We start from the raw sequence: 22,936 nt of genomic DNA, 5'->3' as shown, positions 1-22,936 counted from the left end.
TCCCAGTCGGAAAGGGAGTATTTATTATCCCAGTCGGAAAGGGAGTATTTATTGTCCCAGTCGAAAAGGGAGTATGTATTGTACCAGTCAAAGTGTTTCTCAACAGTCCTTCATTGATTCCTCAACTTCCTTCTAGAAAAGACATTGGAGGAGAATATCTGAGGTTCCTCCTCTTGACGTAATCGGGGATGAGGGGAATTTAAAGACTTCCTTTGACAGGTAGAGGAGCATTTCCCACCCTGATTAACTCAGTCTCTATTTTTGTTATTTACAGGACACGTCTCTCCCGCCCCCCTCCACTCTCCTGAAGACCCTGTGTCGTGCCTCTCCCGGTACCCCCTTAATTTGGGGTCTGAAGAGTGTGTCTGTGCAGCTGGTGGACTGCAGGAAAACACACAAGAAAACCCACTCCTGTCCTCAAGGCGGGAAGAGTCTTGCCACAAAAGACATTCTGGAGCGACATCTGCTAACTCACACTGGAGAGAAACAGAAGAATATATGCGCTGAATGTGGAAAAGTATTCAGTACATTTTCCAGCCTTACCAGACATCTGAAAACTCACACTGGAGAGAAATGTCATGTTTCTGAAACCACATGCTCTGAATGCGGAAAGACATTCAGTACACATTCCAGTCTTAGGAGACATCTGCTAACTCACACTGGAGAGAAACCGTACGTTTGTCCTCGTGGGAAGAATTTAAATGATCCAGGCAACTTAAAGAAACACATCTTTAGAACTCACTCAGGAGAACATTTTGAAGAGGAACCTTCCGAAAACTATGTTGGTTCCTCAGAACATGATGGGCCCGTGAAGAAACAAGTCCTTCATCCATGTGCTCACTGTGGTAAGAAGTTGTCAACCAAAACAAGACTAACGATTCACCTGAAGACCCACACTGGAGAGAAACCTCACGTCTGCCCCGACTGCGGGAAGAGCTTTGCTTTCCGTCCCTCCTTGACCAAACATCAGAAACTTTGTCATTCAGAGCACGGAGGAGTGAAACGGCACGAATGTTCAGTCTGTGGGAAAATCTTTAATCAACCAGGAGCCTTGAGGTCCCATCAAAGAACCCACACGGGAGAGAAACCCCACCTCTGCTCCGACTGTGGGAAGAGTTTCTGTTTTCGTTCGTCTCTGAGAAGACATCAGGTACTCCACGCAGGAGACAGTGCGAAGCCCCACGTGTGCTCTGTCTGTGGGAAAGGCTTCAGAGATTCTGGATACTTAAAAAACATCAATCTATCCATTCCGGAGAGAAACCTCACCTCTGTTCTGATTGTGGAAAAACTTTCACGTCCTTCCTTAGCTTAACAAATCATTCCAAATCACATCGTCTAGATGGAAACCAATTCCAATGCCCTGAATGTAAGCGCCATTTCCCAACAAAGGAAAGGCTGACAAGCCACCGGAGGACGCACACCGGGAGAAACCGTTCTGCTGCTCCCAATGCCACAAGCGCTTCTCTCATTCAAATAGTTATCAAAGGCACCTTCGCATGCACTCTGGTGAAAAACCCTTTGTGTGTCCTCTCTGTGGGAAGCGATTTAATGACTCTTCAAACCTTAGAACACATGTTAGAAGACATAAAGGAGAAAAGGTAGGAAAGACACAGGTCTCTGAGCCATGCCCTCACTGTGGGAAGAGGCTGGCTTCTAAGGCAGGGTTAGAGACTCACCTGCGGATCCACACTGGAGAGAAACCTCACCTTTGTGCCATCTGCGGCAAGCGATTTACCTTCCTCTCCGCCTTGAGAAGACATCAGAAAACGCAGCACAGAGAGCAAGTAGCGAAACCGCACGTCTGTTCTGTCTGTGGGAAAGGCTTTGTGGAGTCTGGAGCGCTGAAGAAACATGTGGTGACCCACGAGGAGAAACAGCACCTTTGCTCCGATTGCGGGAAGAGTTTTAGGTGCTTCAGGCCTTGTCGATTCATCAGAGAACCAAGCATCAGAAAACAAATCAGCAAGTAAGAGAAAACAATTCATACCTCTGTCTTACTTGCGGCCAGGAATTCAATTCGAAGCATAGATTGGTAATCCACGAGAGAAAGCACACAGGAGAGAAACCTTACCAATGCTCTCTGTGTGGCAGGTGCTTCGCTGATAAGACTAACATGAGACGTCACCAGACAGTGCACACAGGAGAGAAACCATTCCAATGCTCGGTCTGTGACATGAAGTTCTCTCAAGTCGCCTCTTTAATACGGCACCGGCTAATACACTCGGGTCACAAACCGCACCACTGCACTTACTGTGACAAGAGTTTCTCTCAGTCGAACACGCTGAAAACGCACATACTAACCCACACCGGAGAGAAACCGTACCAGTGCCCCGACTGTGGGAAGGGTTTCACTGAAAAGAAAGCCATTAAGAAACACCAACACGACACACACGGGACAGGAGCACACAGCAACACACTGCTTTCTCATAGAGATTGAGTCAAGACCAGAGCCCTCGGGCAAAGCCCTACCGATGTCCTGACTGAAGAAAATGTTTCTCGGAGAAAAGAGCTCTTGTGAAAACCCAGAAGGCACACCGGAGCGACAGCGCCCCTTATGGTTTCATTTTGATCTGAAGGTTTGAGAATGTTTTAAAATAAACATGTGCTTTTTAAAATAGTTTGTTTTTTCTCCACTTGGCCCCAACTGTGAGTCTGGTTTGGATACAGTCATGAATTGGAGCTCAGAACATTTTCTGGTCTTGAATGGTGATGTTTATTTTTGAATGTTTAACTGTATAGATTAATCCTCTGGAAGCTAAAGTGGTTTGAAGTGGATAGAAACATGGATTTATATATTGATATTTCAATAATACTATTGCATTCATTTGCTGGTTTTGGCAAATTGCTTTAAAGTGTGCATCAATTTGCTGGTTTTGGCAAATTGCTTTAAAGTGTACATTCATTTGCTGGTTTTGGCAAATTGCAAATCATAGACATTCTAAACAAACTAGTGAAAATCACCAGCAAACTGAACACTCCTTTCTGTGATGTATCATCATTACATGGGCTATTACCCAAAGTGGATCAAACAGATCATTCATGTGTACTAACTCAAATCATCCTACTGAGTAATGTTACGTTTTATTTAGCCACGATGCAATGTAAACCGTGTCCATGTCCTCAATGAGGATATCTTCATTCGTTCTCTCACCTCTTTTAAATGTGATAGGAAAGCATCCAACAGGAAGATGTGATTACTGACAGGAAACAGAGACAGTGGACCATGTGCTGATGCAGTGTGGTCAGTAGGAGAGACTGATACAGTGTGGTCAGTAGGAGAGAGACTGATACAGTGTGGTCAATAGGAGAGAGACTGATACAGTGTGGTCAATAGGAGAGAGACTGATACAGTGTGGTCAGTAGGAGAGAGACTGATACAGTGTGGTCAGTAGGAGAGAGACTGATACAGTGTGGTCAGTAGGAGAGAGACTGATACAGTGTGGTCAGTAGGAGAGAGACTGATACAGTGTGGTCAGTAGGAGAGAGACTGATACAGTGTGGTCAGTAGGAGAGAGACTGATACAGTGTGGTCAGTAGGAGAGAGACTGATACAGTGTGGTCAGTAGGAGAGAGACTGATACAGTGTGGTCAGTAGGAGAGAGACTGATACAGTGTGGTCAATAGGAGAGAGACTGATACAGTGTGGTCAATAGGAGAGAGACTGATACAGTGTGGTCAATAGGAGAGAGACTGATACAGTGTGGTCAGTAGGAGAGAGACTGATACAGTGTGGTCAGTAGGAGAGACTGATACAGTGTGGTCAGTAGGAGAGAGACTGATACAGTGTGGTCAATAGGAGAGAGACTGATACAGTGTGGTCAATAGGAGAGAGACTGATACAGTGTGGTCAGTAGGAGAGAGACTGATACAGTGTGGTCAGTAGGAGAGAGACTGATACAGTGTGGTCAGTAGGAGAGAGACTGATACAGTGTGGTCAGTAGGAGAGAGACTGATACAGTGTGGTCAGTAGGAGAGAGACTGATACAGTGTGGTCAGTAGGAGAGAGACTGATACAGTGTGGTCAGTAGGAGAGAGACTGATACAGTGTGGTCAGTAGGAGAGAGACTGATACAGTGTGGTCAGTAGGAGAGAGACTGATAGTGTGGTCAGTAGGAGAGACTGATACAGTGTGGTCAGTAGGAGAGACTGATACAGTGTGGTCAGTAGGAGAGAGGCTGATACAGTGTGGTCAGTAGGAGAGAGGAGAGAGACTGATACAGTGTGGTCAGTAGGAGAGACTGATACAGTGTGGTCAGTAGGAGAGAGACTGATACAGTGTGGTCAGTAGGAGAGAGGAGAGAGACTGATACAGTGTGGTCAATAGGAGAGAGACTGATACAGTGTGGTCAGTAGGAGAGAGACTGATACAGTGTGGTCAGTAGGAGAGAGACTGATACAATGTGGTCAGTAGGAGAGAGACTGATACAGTGTGGTCAGTAGGAGAGAGGAGAGAGACTGATACAGTGTGGTCAGTAGGAGAGAGACTGATACAGTGTGGTCAGTAGGAGAGGAGAGAGACTGATACAGTGTGGTCAGTAGGAGAGGAGAGAGACTGATACAGTGTGGTCAGTAGGAGAGACTGATACAGTGTGGTCAGTAGGAGAGAGACTGATACAGTGTGGTCAGTAGGAGAGACTGATACAGTGTGGTCAGTAGGAGAGAGACTGATACAGTGTGGTCAGTAGGAGAGAGACTGATACAGTGTGGTCAGTAGGAGAGAGACTGATACAGTGTGGTCAGTCTGAGAGGAGAGAGACTGATATAGTGTGGTCAGTCGGAGAGACTGATACAGTGTGGTCAGTCGGAGAGACTGATACAGTGTGGTCAGTCGGAGAGACTGATACAGTGTGGTCAGTCGGAGAGACTGATACAGTGTGGTCAGTCGGAGAGACTGATACAGTGTGGTCAGTAGGAGAGAGACTGATACAGTGTGGTCAGTAGGAGAGAGACTGATACAGTGTGGTCAGTAGGAGAGAGACTGATACAGTGTGGTCAGTAGGAGAGAGACTGATACAGTGTGGTCAGTAGGAGAGAGACTGATACAGTGTGGTCAGTAGGAGAGAGACTGATACAGTGTGGTCAGTAGGAGAGAGACTGATACAGTGTGGTCAGTCGGAGAGACTGATACAGTGTGGTCAGTAGGAGAGAGGAGAGAGACTGATACAGTGTGGTCAGTAGGAGAGAGACTGATACAGTGTGGTCAGTAGGAGAGGAGAGAGACTGATACAGTGTGGTCAGTAGGAGAGACTGATACAGTGTGGTCAGTAGGAGAGAGACTGATACAGTGTGGTCAGTAGGAGAGACTGATACAGTGTGGTCAGTAGGAGAGAGACTGATACAGTGTGGTCAGTAGGAGAGAGACTGATACAGTGTGGTCAGTAGGAGAGAGACTGATACAGTGTGGTCAGTAGGAGAGAGACTGATACAGTGTGGTCAGTAGGAGAGAGACTGATACAGTGTGGTCAGTAGGAGAGAGACTGATACAGTGTGGTCAGTAGGAGAGAGACTGATACAGTGTGGTCAGTAGGAGAGAGACTGATAGCGAGACATTTCACTGCCTAATATCTTCTGGGCAGGCAAGCGGGGAGGGGACAATAAGTCGACCAGAGCCAGCCAATAGCAATGAGCTCACTTACACTGACAGGAATCTTTTTGTAACGGTAAACGGCATGAATCTTATTTATCCACAATCTTTGGAAGTACAAAAGATTTATATAAAAAGATTGGAGACTGTATCTAACGATGTTCTGGGCCACTTGGATGGGGGTGGGGGCCACTTGGATGGGGGTGGGGGCCACTTGGATGGGGGTGGGGGCCACTTGGATGGGGGGTGGGGGCCACTTGGATGGGGGTGGGGGCCACTTGGATGGGGGGTGGGGGCCACAAACAATCTGAACATCATAAAGGGTTCACAGTGGCTCAAGGGTCTGCATTACCTAATCCATACACACACACACCCCCACCCCCCCGACCGAGGATGTTGAGGTTTTAACGTAAGTTGGCTGCAATTCTACACATTTTGACATGGGACAGAGAGAAGATTTTGTAATTTGATATCTAATTACATGGAATTCTACTCATTTTGCTATGGGACAGAGAAAACCACTGGCCGTTTTACAGCAAATTTCCTTCTACACAGCTTACCATAGGGTGGAGAGAAAGGTTTGCTGTTTTTAATATAATATTTGAGTGACTTAACAAAATCAATGGGGGGCCCAGCGGTCGGTAATTGACCCACGATTACAAGAAGTTTATATAGCTGGTTAGACTAATTTACTGATCTAAAAAATGTAAGCTGTCATGGGCTAATTGGGAGACTGACATAACGAGAGAAAATCTGCAGAGTTTATAAAATATCTATAAAATATTGAAATGTCACCTTGTGTGCTCTACTAACTCTCAACAGTAAGTTGATACCCCGACTGAGTCCCCCCCCCAAAAGAAATAAATAATAATAATAATAATCTTAATTAAAAACATTTGTTTTGGAAATTGATGGGCCACCAGTTCCCTTTAGTACATGAAAAGTGGAGTCAAAGTAACCAGATGCAACCTGGACTCATGGGTAGACGTAACATAGTAAATGGAAACAGTCCAATTAGTATGATATGGTGCATATTCATTTGTGGATGTCCGTTATCCATTTCTTACGATATGTCACAAATTCAAATCCGTACGATATGTTACGAATGGAAATTGGTACGATATGGTATACATTTGCAAAATGTATGTTACACTACGAATTCCACTAACCTTTTAAGGTTAGGTAATGGTTGGCTAACATGCAAAGTTGCTAAAATGCTGAAGTTGTCTGTGATGAAATTCAAACACGCAACCTTTGAGTTGCTATAATAATAATATATAATATATGCCATTTAGCAGACGCTTTTATCCAAAGCGACTTACAGTCATGCGTGCATACATTCTACGTATGGGTGGTCCCGGGGATCGAACCCACTACCCTGGCGTTACAAGCGCCATGCTCTACCAACTGAGCTACACAGGACCACAGTTGCTAGATGTTTGCATAAATTTTTGCCTTAAGTATACTGTCTTATGTAAACCATACCAAAACGTAACATATCATACTAATTTGAGTGTCCCCGGATTTACGTTCACTTTGTTACTTCTAATCTATGAGGCCAGGCTGACAAGAAGTCAGCTGGTTCTGATTCATTGTATTTCTGAAGAACAATACAATTCCACTAGGACTCGCAACCGTCGCAAATTCCAAAGTAACGTGCTTTGAACGTCAGAGTAGGTTCCCTGTTAAAGGAGTCATCTCCGTGGTGTCTATGACAGTTGAGAATGAATACCTCAAGTCATCTCCGAGGTGTCTTTGGCAGTTGAGAATGAATACCTCAAGTCATCTCCGTGGTGTCTATGGCAGTTGAGAATGAATACCTCAAGTCATCTCCGAGGTGTCTTTGGCAGTTGAGAATGAATACCTCAAGTCATCTCCGTGGTGTCTATGGCAGTTGAGAATGAATACCTCAAGTCATCTCCGGGGTGTCTTTGGCAGTTGAGAATGAATACCTCAAGAAAATAATCTAAGGTGTGGTTGGTTCTATTGTTTTTTGATAAAGAGCATCTCCCTACATGCGGAGCTAGGCTAGGTAAGGTATGCATTCACCTCCCTACATGTGAAGCTAGGCTAGGTAAGGTATCCATCCATTCACCTCCCTACATGTGAAGCTAGGCTAGGCTAGGTATCCATCCATTCACCTCCCTACATGTGAAGCTAGGCTAGGTAAGGTATCCATCCATTCACCTCCCTACATGTGAAGCTAGGCTAGGTAAGGTATCCATTGATAATGTTTGTTGTCAGTCGAGAGAACCGGGGACGGTGTGTGGAAAAAGGTGTATTTTATGCTCGTTGCCCCAGTAAATAATTGTACAGCACAATAATCGAAAAAAACTGGACATATTGTGGTTGCGGCAGAAAAGTTGCAGGGTTCGCGAGAGTTCATAGCTGAAGACAAAAATGCTACTGGCAGGTTCCTTTTGTATATCTGTAGAATTCATAGGATAGAATAGTATATGTACAGCAATAGTTGAATAGAATACCGAATGTACATACGAAATGAGTGTTCTCTTATTAAAGTGAGGCGGAAGGGTTTGTTTCATGATTAACCACTCAGGTGGGCGGCAGAGTAGCCTAGTGGTTAGAGTGTAGAGGAGGTAGGGTAGCCTAGTGGTTAGAGTGTAGAGGAGGCAGGGTAGCCTAGTGGTTAGAGTGTAGAGGAGGCAGGGTAGCCTAGTGGTTAGAGTGTAGAGGAGGCAGGGTAGCCTAGTGGTTAGAGTGTAGAGGAGGCAGGTAGCCTAGTGGTTAGAGTGTAGAGGAGGCAGGGTAGCCTAGTGGTTAGAGTGTAGAGGAGGCAGGTAGCCTAGTGGTTAGAGTGTAGAGGAGGCAGGTAGCCTAGTGGTTAGAGTGTAGAGGAGGCAGGGTAGCCTAGTGGTTAGAGTGTAGAGGAGGCAGGGTAGCCTAGTGGTTAGAGTGTAGAGGAGGCAGGGTAGCCTAGTGGTTAGAGTGTAGAGGAGGCAGGGTAGCCTAGTGGTTAGAGTGTAGAGGAGGCAGGGTAGCCTAGTGGTTAGAGTGTATATGAGGCAGGGTAGCCTAGTGGTTAGAGTGTATATGAGGCAGGGTAGCCTAGTGGTTAGAGTGTAGAGGAGGCAGGGTAGCCTAGTGGTTAGAGTGTAGAGGAGGCAGGGTAGCCTAGTGGTTAGAGTGTAGAGGAGGCAGGGTAGCCTAGTGGTTAGAGTGTAGAGGAGGCAGGGTAGCCTAGTGGTTAGTCTGTAGAGGAGGCAGGGTAGCCTAGTGGTTAGAGTGTAGAGGAGGCAGGTAGCCTAGTGGTTAGAGTGTAGGGACCGCAGGTAGCCTAGTGGTTAGAGTGTAGGGACCGCAGGTAGCCTAGTGGTTAGAGTGTAGGGGTGGCAGGGTAGCCTAGTGGTTAGAGTGTAGAGGCGGCAGGTAGCCTAGTGGTTAGAGTGTAGGGGGCGGCAGGGTAGCCTAGTGGTTAGAGCTTTGGACTAGTACCTTAAAGGTTGCAAGTTCAAATCCCCGAGTTGACAAGGTGCAAATCTGTCGTCCTGCCCCTGAACAGGCAGCTAACCCACTGTTCCTAGGCCTTTATTGAATATAAAAGTTTGTTCTTAACTGACTTGCCTAGTTAAGTAAAGGAGTTGTTGTTACATGGTGTGATTGTGGTAATGTACAGCAACTGAAGTGCCTCTGTTCTCCTGATCTGAAATACCTCACCATCACATACCGACTTCATGAAAATGGTTTTATTTGGTCATCGTCACTGCCGTGTGTATCCCCTCCCGTCCCCCTCCCCTCCCATCCCCCTCCCCTTTCTCCACATTTTGTTACATTTACAGCCATATTATAAAATTGATTAAATTAATTGTTTTCCTTATCAATCTACACACAATACCCCATATTGACAAAGCAAAAACAGAAATACAGTATTTACATACGTATTAAGACCCTTTGCTGAGACTCTAAATTGAGCTCAGGTGCATCCTGTTTCCATTGCTCATCCTTGAGATGTATCTACAACTTGATTGTTGTCCACCTGTGGTCACAAGGTGGATTGGGGAAGGGAACCATAAAATGTCTGCAGCACTGAAGGTCCCCAACAACACAGTGGCCTCCATCATTCTTAAATGGAAGAAGTTTGGAACCACCAAGACTCTTCCTAAAGCTGGCCGTCCAGCCAAACTGAGCAAATAGGGGAGATGGTCGTTGGTCAGGGAGGTGACCAAGAATCTGATGGTCACTCTGACAGAGCTCCAGAGTTCTTCTGTGGAAGATGGGAGAAACTTTCAGAAGGAGAACCATCTCTGCAGCACTCTGCTAAAGCAGGCCTTTATGGTGGATTGGCCAGACAGAAGCAGCTCCTCAGTAAAAAGACACATGACAGACAAAAGGCAACGAGATTCTCTTGTCTGATGAAACCAAGAATGAACTCTTTGGCTTAAATGCCAAGTATTACGCCAGGAGGAAACCTGGCACCATCCCTACGGTGAAGCATGAGGGTGGCAGCATCATGCTGTAGGCAAGTTTTTCAGCGGCAGGGACTGGTACACTAGTCAGGATCGAGGCAAAGTACAGGGAGATCCTTGATGAAAACCTGCTCCAGAGCACTCATGAGCTCAGACTGGGGCGAAGGTTCACATTCCAACAGGACAACGACCCTGAACACACAGCCAAGACAACGCAGGAGTGGTCCTAGTACCCCTGGTTGAGAACCACTGCTCTCATGTCATGTCCTTTCTCAGCCTCCGTACTTTCTGTTGTCCCCGCCCCTTTGTTTCTTTTCTCCTCGAACGTGAACAGGTCGCGTTTGAAAAGCTAGCTAATAGTACACTGCTAAATACAGGGAAATATGTTTTCTTAAATCGAGCTGGTAAGTTGAGTACTAGGTATCTACCAACAGTCATGAAGGTCGTCTAAACGTTGTAATTAGTTGGTAGGTTTGCATAACCGTTAGGTTGGCTAGCTACCTGCTCTGTTTAGCTTGGTAGTAGCTAGCTAATTGCTCCTGCTAACTTATTTGAAGCTGTGCTCAAATTGAGTCGATATAATAATACAATATAATAATACAAGTATTGTTTTCTGCTGACTGGTAGCTACATGCAGATCGATTGTAGCTGTGCATAATCAATTAGTTACTGTTGTACTTGATGTTCCTATTTTCTTAGCCTGTTAGCTAGCGGAATAATGCTTCCGGGTTGGATCCTTCAAAATAAAATCCCTCATGGGAACATTGAAATTTCATTAAATCGGTAAATAAATGTCTCATTGATATTGTTCTATTAACTAAAGATACAAATTCATTATAAAAAAGGTACATATTTGACACACTTGACAAAAGTAGAATCGAAATATACATGTAGATATTGAATGGTACAAACAGTTGTTTCACTCCATATCCTCCTTTGTACACAGGTGACCATACAAGATCTGGTGTTATGAGACTCCAGTTCTAGAAGACTTGTGAATAAACACAGCCCTCTTGACACACACTGATTTGAATCGGCATTGTTTTCACATCATTTTAATTAAATTACTTTGAACCAACATGGAATAGACCTTGAATTGACGTCTGTGCCCAGCGGGAGGAGAGACACATCAAACTTGTGACGGCTCCATACAATACCCAGGTTTATTTATTATTGCTGTTTTTTTTTAACCAAGAAACATTCTAACTCGACAGACAATATGAGTCAAAAGAAGGGAACATTGATGGATGAAATCGAAAAGAGTTTATGGAATTTAACTGAGGACAATTTACGCTCCCTTTGTGAACGTTATGGCCAAGATGCATCCGAAGTTAAAGGAATGGATCACCGCTCGTTGCGGCGTAAAATCATGGAGGAAATGTGGGACAATACGGATTCAATGAAATCAGAGGAGCAGGGAACGTCTTGGTTAGTCCAACTGAAAGAGGACATCAGAAGGATACTGGAGGATGCTAGTGGTGAACCCGTGAGTCCCAGCCAATCAGATGAAGAATGGAACGGAAAGGGAGGGGCTGGGTTACCTAGCAACAGGTTGGAGGTGGAACCCGTGAGTCCCAGCCAATCGGATGAAGATGATCCTGTAGACTGCGATGAAGAATGGAACGGAGAGGGAGGGGCTGGGTTACCTAGCAACAGGTTGGAGGTGGAACCCATGAGTCCCAGCCAATCGGATGATGATAATGACACTGCAGACTGTGACGCAGGGGACACGGATTGGTTGCCTAGCAATGGGCTGGAGGCAGAGTCCACGAGTCCCAGCCAGTCCGGTGATTGTGATGCTGCAGACTGCGATGAAGAATTGGACAGGGAGGTCAGGGAAGGGCTGGAGGTGGAGTTATCTCCAGAGAAGCATACACCAGAGCAGAAGATGAATATTTATTTTCCCAGTCAGAAAGTGAGTATTTAGTTTGTTTCTCAATGCTTTCATTGATTCCTCAACAACTTACGCAAGGCTTTGGGAGAATATTGGATGTTCTTCCTCTTAGACTTTCTCCTTTATTGAGAAGGATGAGGTTGAGTAATCAAGGAATTGAAAGACTTCAAAGTTCATTGACAGGCAGGAGAGGGTTTCCCATCCTGATTAATTAAGTCTCTTTTTTTTCTGATTTCTAGGACAAGCGTGGCCCACCGAAGACCCTGTGTCGTGCCTCTCCCGGTACCGCCTTAATTTGGGGTCTGAAGAGGGTGTCTGTGCAGCTGATGGACTGCAGGAAAACGCCGGGGCAGAAAACCTCCAAGAAAACCCACTCCTGTGCTCAGTGTGGGAAGAGTTTTGCCACAAAAGACATTCTGGAGCGACATCTGCTAACTCACACTGGAGAGAAACAGAAGAATATATGCGCTGAATGTGGAAAAGTATTCAGTACATTTTCCAGCCTTACCAGACATCTGAAAACTCACACTGGAGAGAAATGTCATGTTTCTGAAACCACATGCTCTGAATGCGGAAAGACATTCAGTACACATTCCAGTCTTAGGAGACATCTGCTAACTCACACTGGAGAGAAACCGTACGTTTGCCCTCGTTGTAAGAAAGGTTTCAATGATCCAGGAAACTTGAAGAAACACATCAGGAGAGCTCACCCAGGAGAGAAGTTGGGTGTGGAGAGGCTCTACCGTGAACCGTGTCCTCACTGTGGGGGAAGTTTCCCACAAAGAAGGCTTTGGAGGAGCACCTGGTAACCCACACAGGAGAGAAACCTCACCAGTGCTCTGACTGCGGGAAGGGATTCAAGGAATTGTCTAGTCTTAAGAGGCATCTGAGAACTCATACTGGGGAGAAACCATACATTTGCCCTCGTTGTGGCAAGCCTTTTAATGATCCAGGAAACTTGAAGAAACACATGAAAAGAACTCACTCGGAGAACATTCCAAAGAGAAACCTTCCAAAAACAATGTTGGTTCTTCAGAACAGGAGACCGTAAAGAAGCCAGCCCTTCATCCATGTTCTCACTGTGGGAAGAAGTTGTCAACCAAGACAAGACTAAAGATTCACCTGAAGACCCACACTGTAGAGAAATCTCACATCTGTCCCGACTGCGGGAAGAGCTTTGCTTTCCGTCCCTCCTTGACCAAACATCAGAAACTTAGTCATTCAGAGCACGGAGGAGTGAAACGGCACGAATGTTCAGTCTGTGGGAAAGTCTTTAATCAACCAGGAGCCTTGAGGTCCCATCAAAGAACCCACACTGGAGAGAAACCTCACCTCTGTGCTGACTGTGGGAAGAGTTTCTCTTTTCAGTCGTCTCTGAAAAGACATCAGGCACTTCACGCAGCAGGTAGTGCGAAGCCCCACATGTGCTCTGTCTGTGGGAAAGGCTTTAGAGATTCTGGATACTTAATAAAACATCAAGCCATCCATTCGGAAGAGAAACCTCACCTCTGTTCTGATTGTGGAAAGACTTTTGCATCCTTATTTACCTTAACGAATCATTCCAAATTGCATCGTTTAAACAGAGACCAATTCCAATGCCCTGAATGCAAACGCCATTTCCCAACAAAGGAAAGGCTGACAAGCCACCAGAGAACGCATACCGGGAGAAACCATTTCGCTGCTCCCAATGCCACAAACGCTTCTCTCACTCAAGTAGTTATCAAAGGCACCTTCGTATGCACACTGGGAGAAACCCTTCATTTGCCCCCTTTGCGGGAAGCAATTTAACGACTCTTCGAATCTTAGAACACATGTTAGAAGACATAAAGGAGAGAAGGTAGGCAAGACACAGGTCTCTGAGCCATGCCCTCAATGTGGGAAGAGGCTGGCTTCTAAGGCAGGGTTAGAGACTCACCTGCGGACCCACACTGGAGAGAAACCTCACCTCTGCGCCGACTGCGGCAAGAGCTTCGGCTTCCACTCAGCTTTGAGAAGACATCAGAAAACGCAGCACGGAGAGCAAGTAGCGAAGCCGCACGTCTGCTCTGTCTGTGGAAAAGGTTTCATGGAATCTGGAGCGCTGAAGAAACATGTGGTGACCCACGAGGAGAAACAGCACCTCTGTCCCGACTGCGGGAAGACCTTCAGGGTGGTTCAGGCCTTGTCAAATCATCAGAGAACCAAGCATCAAAAAACGAACAAGGAAGTAAGAGAGAAGAATCCGTTCTTGTGCCTTACTTGCGGCCAGGAATTCAATTCAAAGCATAGATTGGTAATCCACGAGCGAAAGCACACAGGAGAGAAGCCTTACCAATGCTCCCATTGCGACAAATGCTTCACTGAGAAGTCATACATGAAACGTCACCAAACGGTGCACACGGGAGATAAACCTTTCCAGTGCTCCGTCTGCGACATGAAGTTTTCGCATGGTGCATCTTTAATACGGCACCGTCTAATACACTCAGGTGAGAAACCGTACCACTGCACTTACTGCGACAAGAGTTTCTCTCAGTCAAATACGCTGAAAACACACATACTAACGCACACCGGAGAGAAACCGTACCAGTGCCCCGACTGCGGGAAGCGTTTCACTGAAAAGAAAGCCATGAAGAAACACCAGCGCAACACACACGGGTCAGGGGCACACAGCAACACACACGGAACAGAGACACACAGCAACACACACGGGTCAGGGGCACACAACTCTGCTTTCTCTTTGCCTGGTAAAAAACTGAGATTGAGTCAAGACGGGAGCCCTCGAGCAAAGCCGTACCAATGCCCTGACTGTGGCAAGTGTTTCTCAGAGAAAAGAGCTCTTACGAAACACCAGAAGACACACAGGAGAGACAGCGCCCCCTATTGGTCCGGTATACTGCAGCGATGGAGTCAAGACCCGCAACACTCTAATACTGACTCAGACTCTGACCAAGACCAAGACTGGACCTCTTTATAAAGACTCAGACCAAGACAGGACCTCTTTATAAAGACTCAGACCAAGACTGGACCTCTTTATGAAGACTCAGACCAAGACAGGACCTCTTTATAAAGACTCAGACCAAGACAGGACCTCTTTATAAAGACTCAGACCAAGACAGGACCTCTTTATAAAAGACTCAGACCAAGACAGGACCTCTTTATAAAGACTCAGACCAAGACAGGACCTCTTTATAAAGACTCAGACCAAGACAGGACCTCTTTATAAAGACTCAGACCAAGACAGAAGAGACTCAGATCTCTTTTTAAAGACTCAGACCAAGACAGGAGAGACTCAGATCTCTTTATAAAGACTCAGACAGGGCTTCAGTATTGACCCCCAGTCAGATGAGCCCAGGACCTCGTTTAAACAGGGCAGATAGGATTGTGTCTTGTTTTGGCAAACAGTTCTTCAGGCTTTTCCCCTTCACACTATGTCAACCTTCAGTATGCGAATTCTGCTTTAATTAAAGCAATTTTGTTTTGTTGTATTGAGACTTTTCTCAATTATATAACATAATATATATATATTTTTTAAAGAGTAATTGCACCAAGAGCATGAGAAGATCATTCTTTCAACCAAAGATAATTTGGTTGAAAACACCAAGATGATGAGATCAACACCATCTTCGGTATAAACAAGCTGAGGGATGGGAATGGGGGGGACAACAACCTCGAATTCATAGACATGGCAACAGAAAGCTGAGGGATGGGAATGGGGGGACAACAACCTCAAATTCATAGACATGGCAACAGAACGCTGAGGATGGGAATGGGGGGAGGGGAACAACCTCAAATTCATAGACATGGCAACAGAACGCTGAGGGATGGGAATGGGGGGGTAAACAACCTCAAATTCATAGACATGGCAACAGAAAGCTGAGGGATGGGAATGGGGGGGGAGGGGTAAACAACCTCAAATTCATAGACTTGGCAACAGAAAGCTGAGGGATGGGAATGGGGGGGAGTAAACAACCTCAAATTCATAGACATGGCAACAGAACGCTGAGGGATGGGAATGGGGGGGGGTAAACAACCTCAAATTCATAGACATGGCAACAGAACGCTGAGGGATGGGAATGGGGGGGGGGTGGGGTAAACAACCTCAAATTCATAGACATGGCAACAGAAAGCTGCCCATAGCATTCTACACAGCTACCATTGACAACCATTGGATTCATTTATTGATTGACTGTTCTTTGTCCTCGAAGATAACATTTGCACAAGAAACAAGTGCCCCTCCACCACACACATACCTAAGAGACTCAATGAACTTAAAGTATATTGACATGTTTCACAGTTGTGTATAGCAAATCGTGTTTTTGTTTTACATTTTTAGGGCTCCGTTTCGATCAGATCCACTTTAGTGGTGTCAGAGGTTGAACTGATTCATTTATTGATTGGCTGTTCTTTTCTTTGGTGTCAGAGGTAGAACTGATTCATTTATTGATTGGCTGTTCTTTTCTTTGGTGTCAGAGGTAGAACTGATTCATTTATTGATTGGCTGTTCTTTTCTTTGGTGTCAGAGGTAGAACTGATTCATTTATTGATTGGCTGTTCTTTTCTTTGGTGTCAGAGGTAGAACTGTGTAAGAGCTGTCAAATCCATAAGTGGCTCCTGGCATTATACCTAAAACAGAACTAAAGCGGACATTGCAATCGGTTTTGCACAGTCACAGAAATCCCACGCAGCACCTTGTTTAGACGTTGGAACACTGAGACATGGCAACAGAACACTGAAATGTGATGTCATCTACAGCCAGTTGAATCATTTTTAAATCCGAGTGTATTCTTTATGTCGACGGCTCCAACAGTTCCCCTCAGACGCCACCAAAACATCCGCTATGTCGGTTGATGATCTCATTGAATCTAGGCCTAAGTGTATATACTTTGGCAGATGATATTGAGGAATGTTGTGTGTTTCAAAAGGCTGTTTTTTGAGTCTTATGGAAAAACATCATGGAAACCGTGACAGTAAACGTGTTTGAACTGAATTCGAGGTTGTAGTTTTTGTCTTCAGTTATTTGACTGTCTAGTCAGTGGAGAGTTTTACAGCAGAGCCAGAGATGATCAATATGGACATCAGGACGACCTGGCATGGTGACTCCTTGCTGTCCCCAGTCCACCTGGCCGTGCTGCTACTCCAGTTTCAACCGTTCTGCCTGTGATTATTATTATTAAAATAAATTATAAATTCTTAATATTATTTATTAACTGGCCACCCCTCAGCCTTGTTCCTCTCTAGGTTTCTTCCTAGGTTTTGGCCTTTCTAGGGAGTTTCTCCTAGCCACCTGCATTGCTTGCTGTTTGGGGTTTCTGTACAGCACTTTGAGATATCAGCTTATGTACGAAGGGCTATATAAATACATTTGATTTGAATTTGACATGAAGCGTATTAATTGGAGGTGCAGTTAGATAATTATGTACATGTCATTCAGACTAACACTATCCAGATAAAATTGCTCCTGGCTTTCTAGCCTGAAGTGCCAGGCAGTTGTATAATTATATACATGTCATTCAGACTAACACTGTCCAGATATAATTGCTCCTGGTGTTCTAGCCTGAAGTGCCAGGCAGTTGGGCGCCTTCATTGGCAGCGACGTAAGAAACATTTAAATTGTGATCAGGTCTGCGCCATCACGTCCATGACCAGGCTTGGCACTGCACAGGCAAACTGACAAGACATTTAGAAAAAACATCTTCCACTTCTAGAAATTGAAGCCCATTTCTAATAAAAACACATGATACCTTAAGGTTTGATTATAATTGTCAAGACGTAGGTGATGTGGATCTGTCCATACATGTTTGTTGGAAAAAAAAAATACACAAAAACTGAACAATAAGAAAACGCCTACACCGACAAGCTGAGATGTAACGTTGCCATGGATATAGAACAGTACTAAATAGATCCTACACCGACAAGGTGAGATGTTCTATATCCACGGCAACGTTACATCACAGCCGTCGCCGTCGCATCTATTTAGTACTGTTCTGTATCCATGGCAACGTTACATCTCAGCCGTCGCATCTATTTAGTACTGTTCTGTATCCATGGCAACGTTACATCTCAGCCGTCGCCGTCGGATCTATTTAGTACTGTTCTGTATCCATGGCAACGTTACATATCGGTGTCGGATCTATTTAGTACTGTAACGTTGCCGTGGATATAGAACACTACTAAATGGATGAAAAAGGAAAAACACTGGATTACTAAGAAAACGTTCTTTAATTGTTCCTGTTCATAAGGAAATATTTGTTTCGACATTTTACATACAAAAACAGCGTATTCTTTAACACGTTTTGCATTGATACAATATTTGACACAGTTGCAAGGGGAGGACGTTACAACGAGGGGAAAGTAAAGACCACAAAAATAAAGACATTTAAACGCCACAACAAAAAAGTTGTCCATACAAAAGTAATAATGCCACTAGACTGTCTGTTGTAGGGAAAAGACCAACCACGCCAAAAAAAACACCTCGTTGTTTCACAAAATGGCTTCCTACTCCCTAGTACACTGCACTACACAGGGCCCTACTCCCTAGTACACTGCACTACACAGGGCCCTACTCCCTAGTACACTGCACTACACAGGGCCCTACTCCCTAGTACACTGCACTACACAGGGCCCTACTCCCTAGTACACTGCACTACACAGGGCCCTACTCCCTAGTACACTGCACTACACAGGGCCCTACTCCCTAGTACACTGCACTACACAGGGCCCTACTCCCTAGTACACTGCACTACACAGGGCCCTACTCCCTAGTACACTGCACTACACAGGGCCCTACTCCCTAGTACACTGCACTACACAGGGCCCTATTTCCTAGTACACTGCACAGGGAGCCATTTAGAACACACTATTAGAGAAGGTTCCAGCAGGATCTATAAAATTCGAGGGGAGGGGCTTTAACTTTATACATATTTTAAAAAAGGAAGTTAATTAAACTACATTTAAAATCCTACTACAGCACCAGGACAGTGTTACACTAGAATCAGTCAAGTGGCATTGGGGGGGGGGGGGGGGGGTTTAAGAGACACTTAATGATGGTTCACGATGAACGGGACACGGAGGCAACATTTTTTTACGGTTAAAACTAAACCGGTTTGGCACCGGTAACAGACACAGTGAGGGGAAAGATTTCAGACTCGGTGACAGTAACTAGGAGGTCGTGGAACAACGAGCCTGGCCTGGTGTTCAGGATGATACAACGTAGAAAACACACACCACACCATGACACAATTCCCTCTTCTATAGAACAAAGAAGTGCATCAAATCTAGATAGTGTATTTCTAGATGAATAACGTTGATCCTCATGGAACACAGACCCAGGCTGTGAACCAAATGGCCCCCATTCCCCTATATAGAGCACTAGTTTTGACCAGAGCGCTATAGACCCTGGTTAAGAGTAGTGGAACAGAGATCAGACTGAACCAAATGGCCCCCATTCCCCTATATAGAGCACTAGTTTTGACCAGAGCGCTATAGACCCTGGTTAAGAGTAGTGGAACAGAGATCAGACTGAACCAAATGGCCCCCATTCCCCTATATAGAGCACTAGTTTTGACCAGAGCGCTATAGACCCTGGTTAAGAGTAGTGGAACAGAGATCAAGCTGCCATTTCAGAGCCTGGTGGGTTAGGAGAGTAGAGCCTGGGTGTGAGTTCTCTCTCTCTCTCTCTCTCTCTGTACTGAACAGCTGCCAGTAGCGCCACAACATGCAGAGTGGTAACTACCTAATCCATCACGATACAGGGATTTATCAATCAATCAGAAATGAAAAACAGTGCGAGCAACAACAAAAAAAGCAGTGAAAAAATATTTGGGACACAACAATCCATAGTGCACTAGTTTGAACCAGAGCTCTATTGGCCGTAGTTAAAAGTAGTGTACTATATACGGATTAGGGTGAATATCCTGCTATACCACATGCTGAGGACTCCTATCATGATTTATGGCTTCGTTTCTCTCAGCCAGTCAGATAAGTGCAGCTGGTTGAAACTTCAGGCCTCGTTCCAAACCCGGTCCTAGGGGGTAGGAGTCAAGTGGCCAGGGGTAGGAAGTAGGAACCCAGGTGGTAAGGAGCCAGGAGCTCGGGTTCCATCGCTACCAGACCTGAGGTACGTCGAACAGAGAAGACGTCGTCTCTGCACCTAGAGGGAGGGAAAGACGAGAGACAGAGAGAGACAGAGAGAGAGACAGAGAGAGAGACAGAGAGAGAGACAGAGACAGAGAGAGAGAGAGAGAGAGAGAGAGAGAGAGAGAGAGAGAGAGAGAGAGAGAGAGAGAGAGAGACCGGTCCCAGTCAGTCAACCTGAGGAACACCACTGGTGTTTCGTTGTCCTGGTGATGATGCTGCGGACCACTGTTCCAATAGAGAGAAGCGGAGAGCAAACGCACAGCCAAGCTTAGCTGTTAGGCTCCAACTTATCAGGGTCTGGCACCAGAGGATGTTCCCTCCACAGATAAATTGGACTATTTAGTGATTTTTAAATACTTTAGACGGTTCGACTTCCTCCAGATAAATCACGACCGAAGTTCTTATTACTGGAGCCGAAGACAAGAGAGAATCTGGCCACACATTTTAAATTCACCAGCAATAAAGGAACCTTGATATAAGAGACGCATCCTTTCATGTACCAGCAGGCTTGACTCCTGTAATGCTCTGCTGTCTGGTCGACCCAAGAAAGACATCGGTTAACTGCAAAACCATATATACAGAACGCTGCAGCCGTGGGTACTGAGGAGGACACACTTTACACCGGTTTAAAAGGTCTCCGCAGAACACACTTTACACCGGTTTAAAAGGTCTCCGCAGCGTGGGTACTGAGGAGGACACACTATACACCGGTTTAAAAGGTCTCCGCAGAACACACTATACACCGGTTTAAAAGGTCTCCGCAGCGTGGGTACTGAGGAGGACACACTATACACCGGTTTAAAAGGTCTCTGCAGCGTGGGTACTGAGGAGAACACACTATACACCGGTTTAAAAGGTCTCTGCAGCGTGGGTACTGAGGAGAACACACTTTACACCGGTTTAAAAGGTCTCCGCAGCGTGGGTACTGAGGAGAACACACTTTACACCGGTTTAAAAGGTCTCCGCAGCGTGGGTACTGAGGAGAACACACTTTACACCGGTTTAAAAGGTCTCTGCAGCGTGGGTACTGAGAACACACTATACACCGGTTTAAAAGGTCTCTGCAGCGTGGGTACTGAGGAGGACACACTATACACCGGTTTAAAAGGTCTCCGCAGCGTGGGTACTGAGAACACACTATACACCGGTTTAAAAGGTCTCTGCAGCGTGGGTACTGAGAACACACTTTACACCGGTTTAAAAGGTCTCCGAAGAATACACTTTACACCGGTTTAAAAGGTCTCCGCAGCGTGGGTACTGAGAACACACTATACACCGGTTTAAAAGGTCTCTGCAGCGTGGGTACTGAGGAGAACACACTTTACACCGGTTTAAAAGGTCTCCGCAGCGTGGGTACTGAGGAGAACACACTATACACCGGTTTAAAAGGTCTCCGCAGCGTGGGTACTGAGAACACACTATACACCGGTTTAAAAGGTCTCTGCAGCGTGGGTACTGAGGAGAACACACTTTACACCGGTTTAAAAGGTCTCTGCAGCGTGGGTACTGAGGAGAACACTATACACCGGTTTAAAAGGTCTCTGCACTGGCTGCAAGATTAACAATTAAACACTTTCAGATTCTTCTATTGAATATAGTAACTAAACCCCAGCCTCTGGTATAACCTGCTAGAGAACCTGAGGGGGACCAAGAGGCAGCCTGTAGTAACTATACCCCAGCCTCTGGTATAACCTGCTAGAGAACCTGAGGGGGACCAAGAGGCAGCCTGTAGTAACTATACCCCAGCATCTGGAATAACCTGCTAGAGGACCTGAGGGGGACCAAGAGGCATGGAGAGGCAGCCTGTAGTAACTATACCCCAGCCTCTGGTATAACCTGCTAGAGGACCTGAGGGGGACCAAGAGGCATGGAGAGGCAGCCTGTAGTAACTATACCCCAGCCTCTGGTATAACCTGCTAGAGGACCTGAGGGGGACCAAGAGGCATGGAGAGGCAGCCTGTAGTAACTATACCCCAGCCTCTGGTATAACCTGCTAGAGGACCTGAGGGGGACCAAGAGGCATGGAGAGGCAGCCTGTAGTAACTATACCCCAGCCTCTGGTATAACCTGCTAGAGGACCAAGAGGCAGCCTGTAGTAACTATACCCCAGCCTCTGGTATAACCTGCTAGAGAACCTGAGGGGGACCAAGAGGCAGCCTGTAGTAACTATACCCCAGCCTCTGATATAACCTGCTAGAGAACCTGAGGGGGACCAAGAGGCAGCCTGTAGTAACTATACCCCAGCCTCTGGTATAACCTGCTAGAGAACCTGAGGGGGACCAAGAGGCAGCCTGTAGTAACTATACCCCAGCCTCTGGTATAACCTGCTAGAGAACCTGAGGGGGACCAAGAGGCAGCCTGTAGTAACTATACCCCAGCCTCTGGTATAACCTGCTAGAGAACCTGAGGGGGACCAAGAGGCAGCCTATAGTAACTATACCCCAGCCTCTGGTATAACCTGCTAGAGAACCTGAGGGGGACCAAGAGGCAGCCTGTAGTAACTATACCCCAGCCTCTGGTATAACCTGCTAGAGGACCTGAGGGGGACCAAGAGGCATGGAGAGGCAGCCTGTAGTAACTAAACCCCAGCCTCTGGTATAACCTGCTAGAGAACCTGAGGGGGACCAAGAGGCAGCCTGTAGTAACTATACCCCAGCCTCTGGTATAACCTGCTAGAGGACCTGAGGGGGACCAAGTGGCAGCCTGTAGTAACTATACCCCAGCCTCTGATATAACCTGCTAGAGAACCTGAGGGGGACCAAGAGGCAGCCTGTAGTAACTATACCCCAGCCTCTGATATAACCTGCTAGAGAACCTGAGGGGGACCAAGAGGCAGCCTGTAGTAACTATACCCCAGCCTCTGGTATAACCTGCTAGAAGACCTGAGGGGGACCAAGAGGCAGCCTGTAGTAACTATAC

General features: G+C 46.0%; 2 protein-coding genes across 2 annotated transcripts in view; one reads left to right on the top strand and one right to left on the bottom strand.

The window, feature by feature from the left end:
• Positions 1-10,311: 10,311 nt before the first annotated feature.
• LOC124027531 (gastrula zinc finger protein xFG20-1-like) lies at positions 10,312-12,711 on the top strand. Its single transcript, XM_046339941.1, has 3 exons — positions 10,312-10,412; positions 10,955-11,923; positions 12,142-12,711. Exons 2-3 carry the CDS (start codon positions 11,228-11,230, stop codon positions 12,709-12,711), a joined length of 1,266 nt encoding a protein of 421 aa, XP_046195897.1. The 5' UTR covers positions 10,312-10,412; positions 10,955-11,227.
• Positions 12,712-18,081: 5,370 nt separating this feature from the next.
• LOC124027532 (poly(A)-specific ribonuclease PARN-like) overlaps positions 18,082-22,936 on the bottom strand; it is a 32,101-nt gene continuing 27,246 nt past the window's right edge. Inside the window, exon 16 of the mRNA XM_046339942.1 lies at positions 18,082-20,030. Within this exon, the coding sequence (XP_046195898.1) occupies positions 19,984-20,030 (47 nt within the window). The 3' untranslated portion in view covers positions 18,082-19,983. The remainder of the gene's footprint in view (positions 20,031-22,936) is intronic.

Source organism: Oncorhynchus gorbuscha, unplaced genomic scaffold, assembly GCF_021184085.1.
Source record: "Oncorhynchus gorbuscha isolate QuinsamMale2020 ecotype Even-year unplaced genomic scaffold, OgorEven_v1.0 Un_scaffold_3335, whole genome shotgun sequence".
Taxonomy (NCBI): Eukaryota; Metazoa; Chordata; class Actinopteri; order Salmoniformes; family Salmonidae; genus Oncorhynchus; species Oncorhynchus gorbuscha.
The sequence above is the reverse complement of the archived record's forward strand: the minus strand, read 5'-3'. Positions and strand labels throughout refer to the sequence as shown.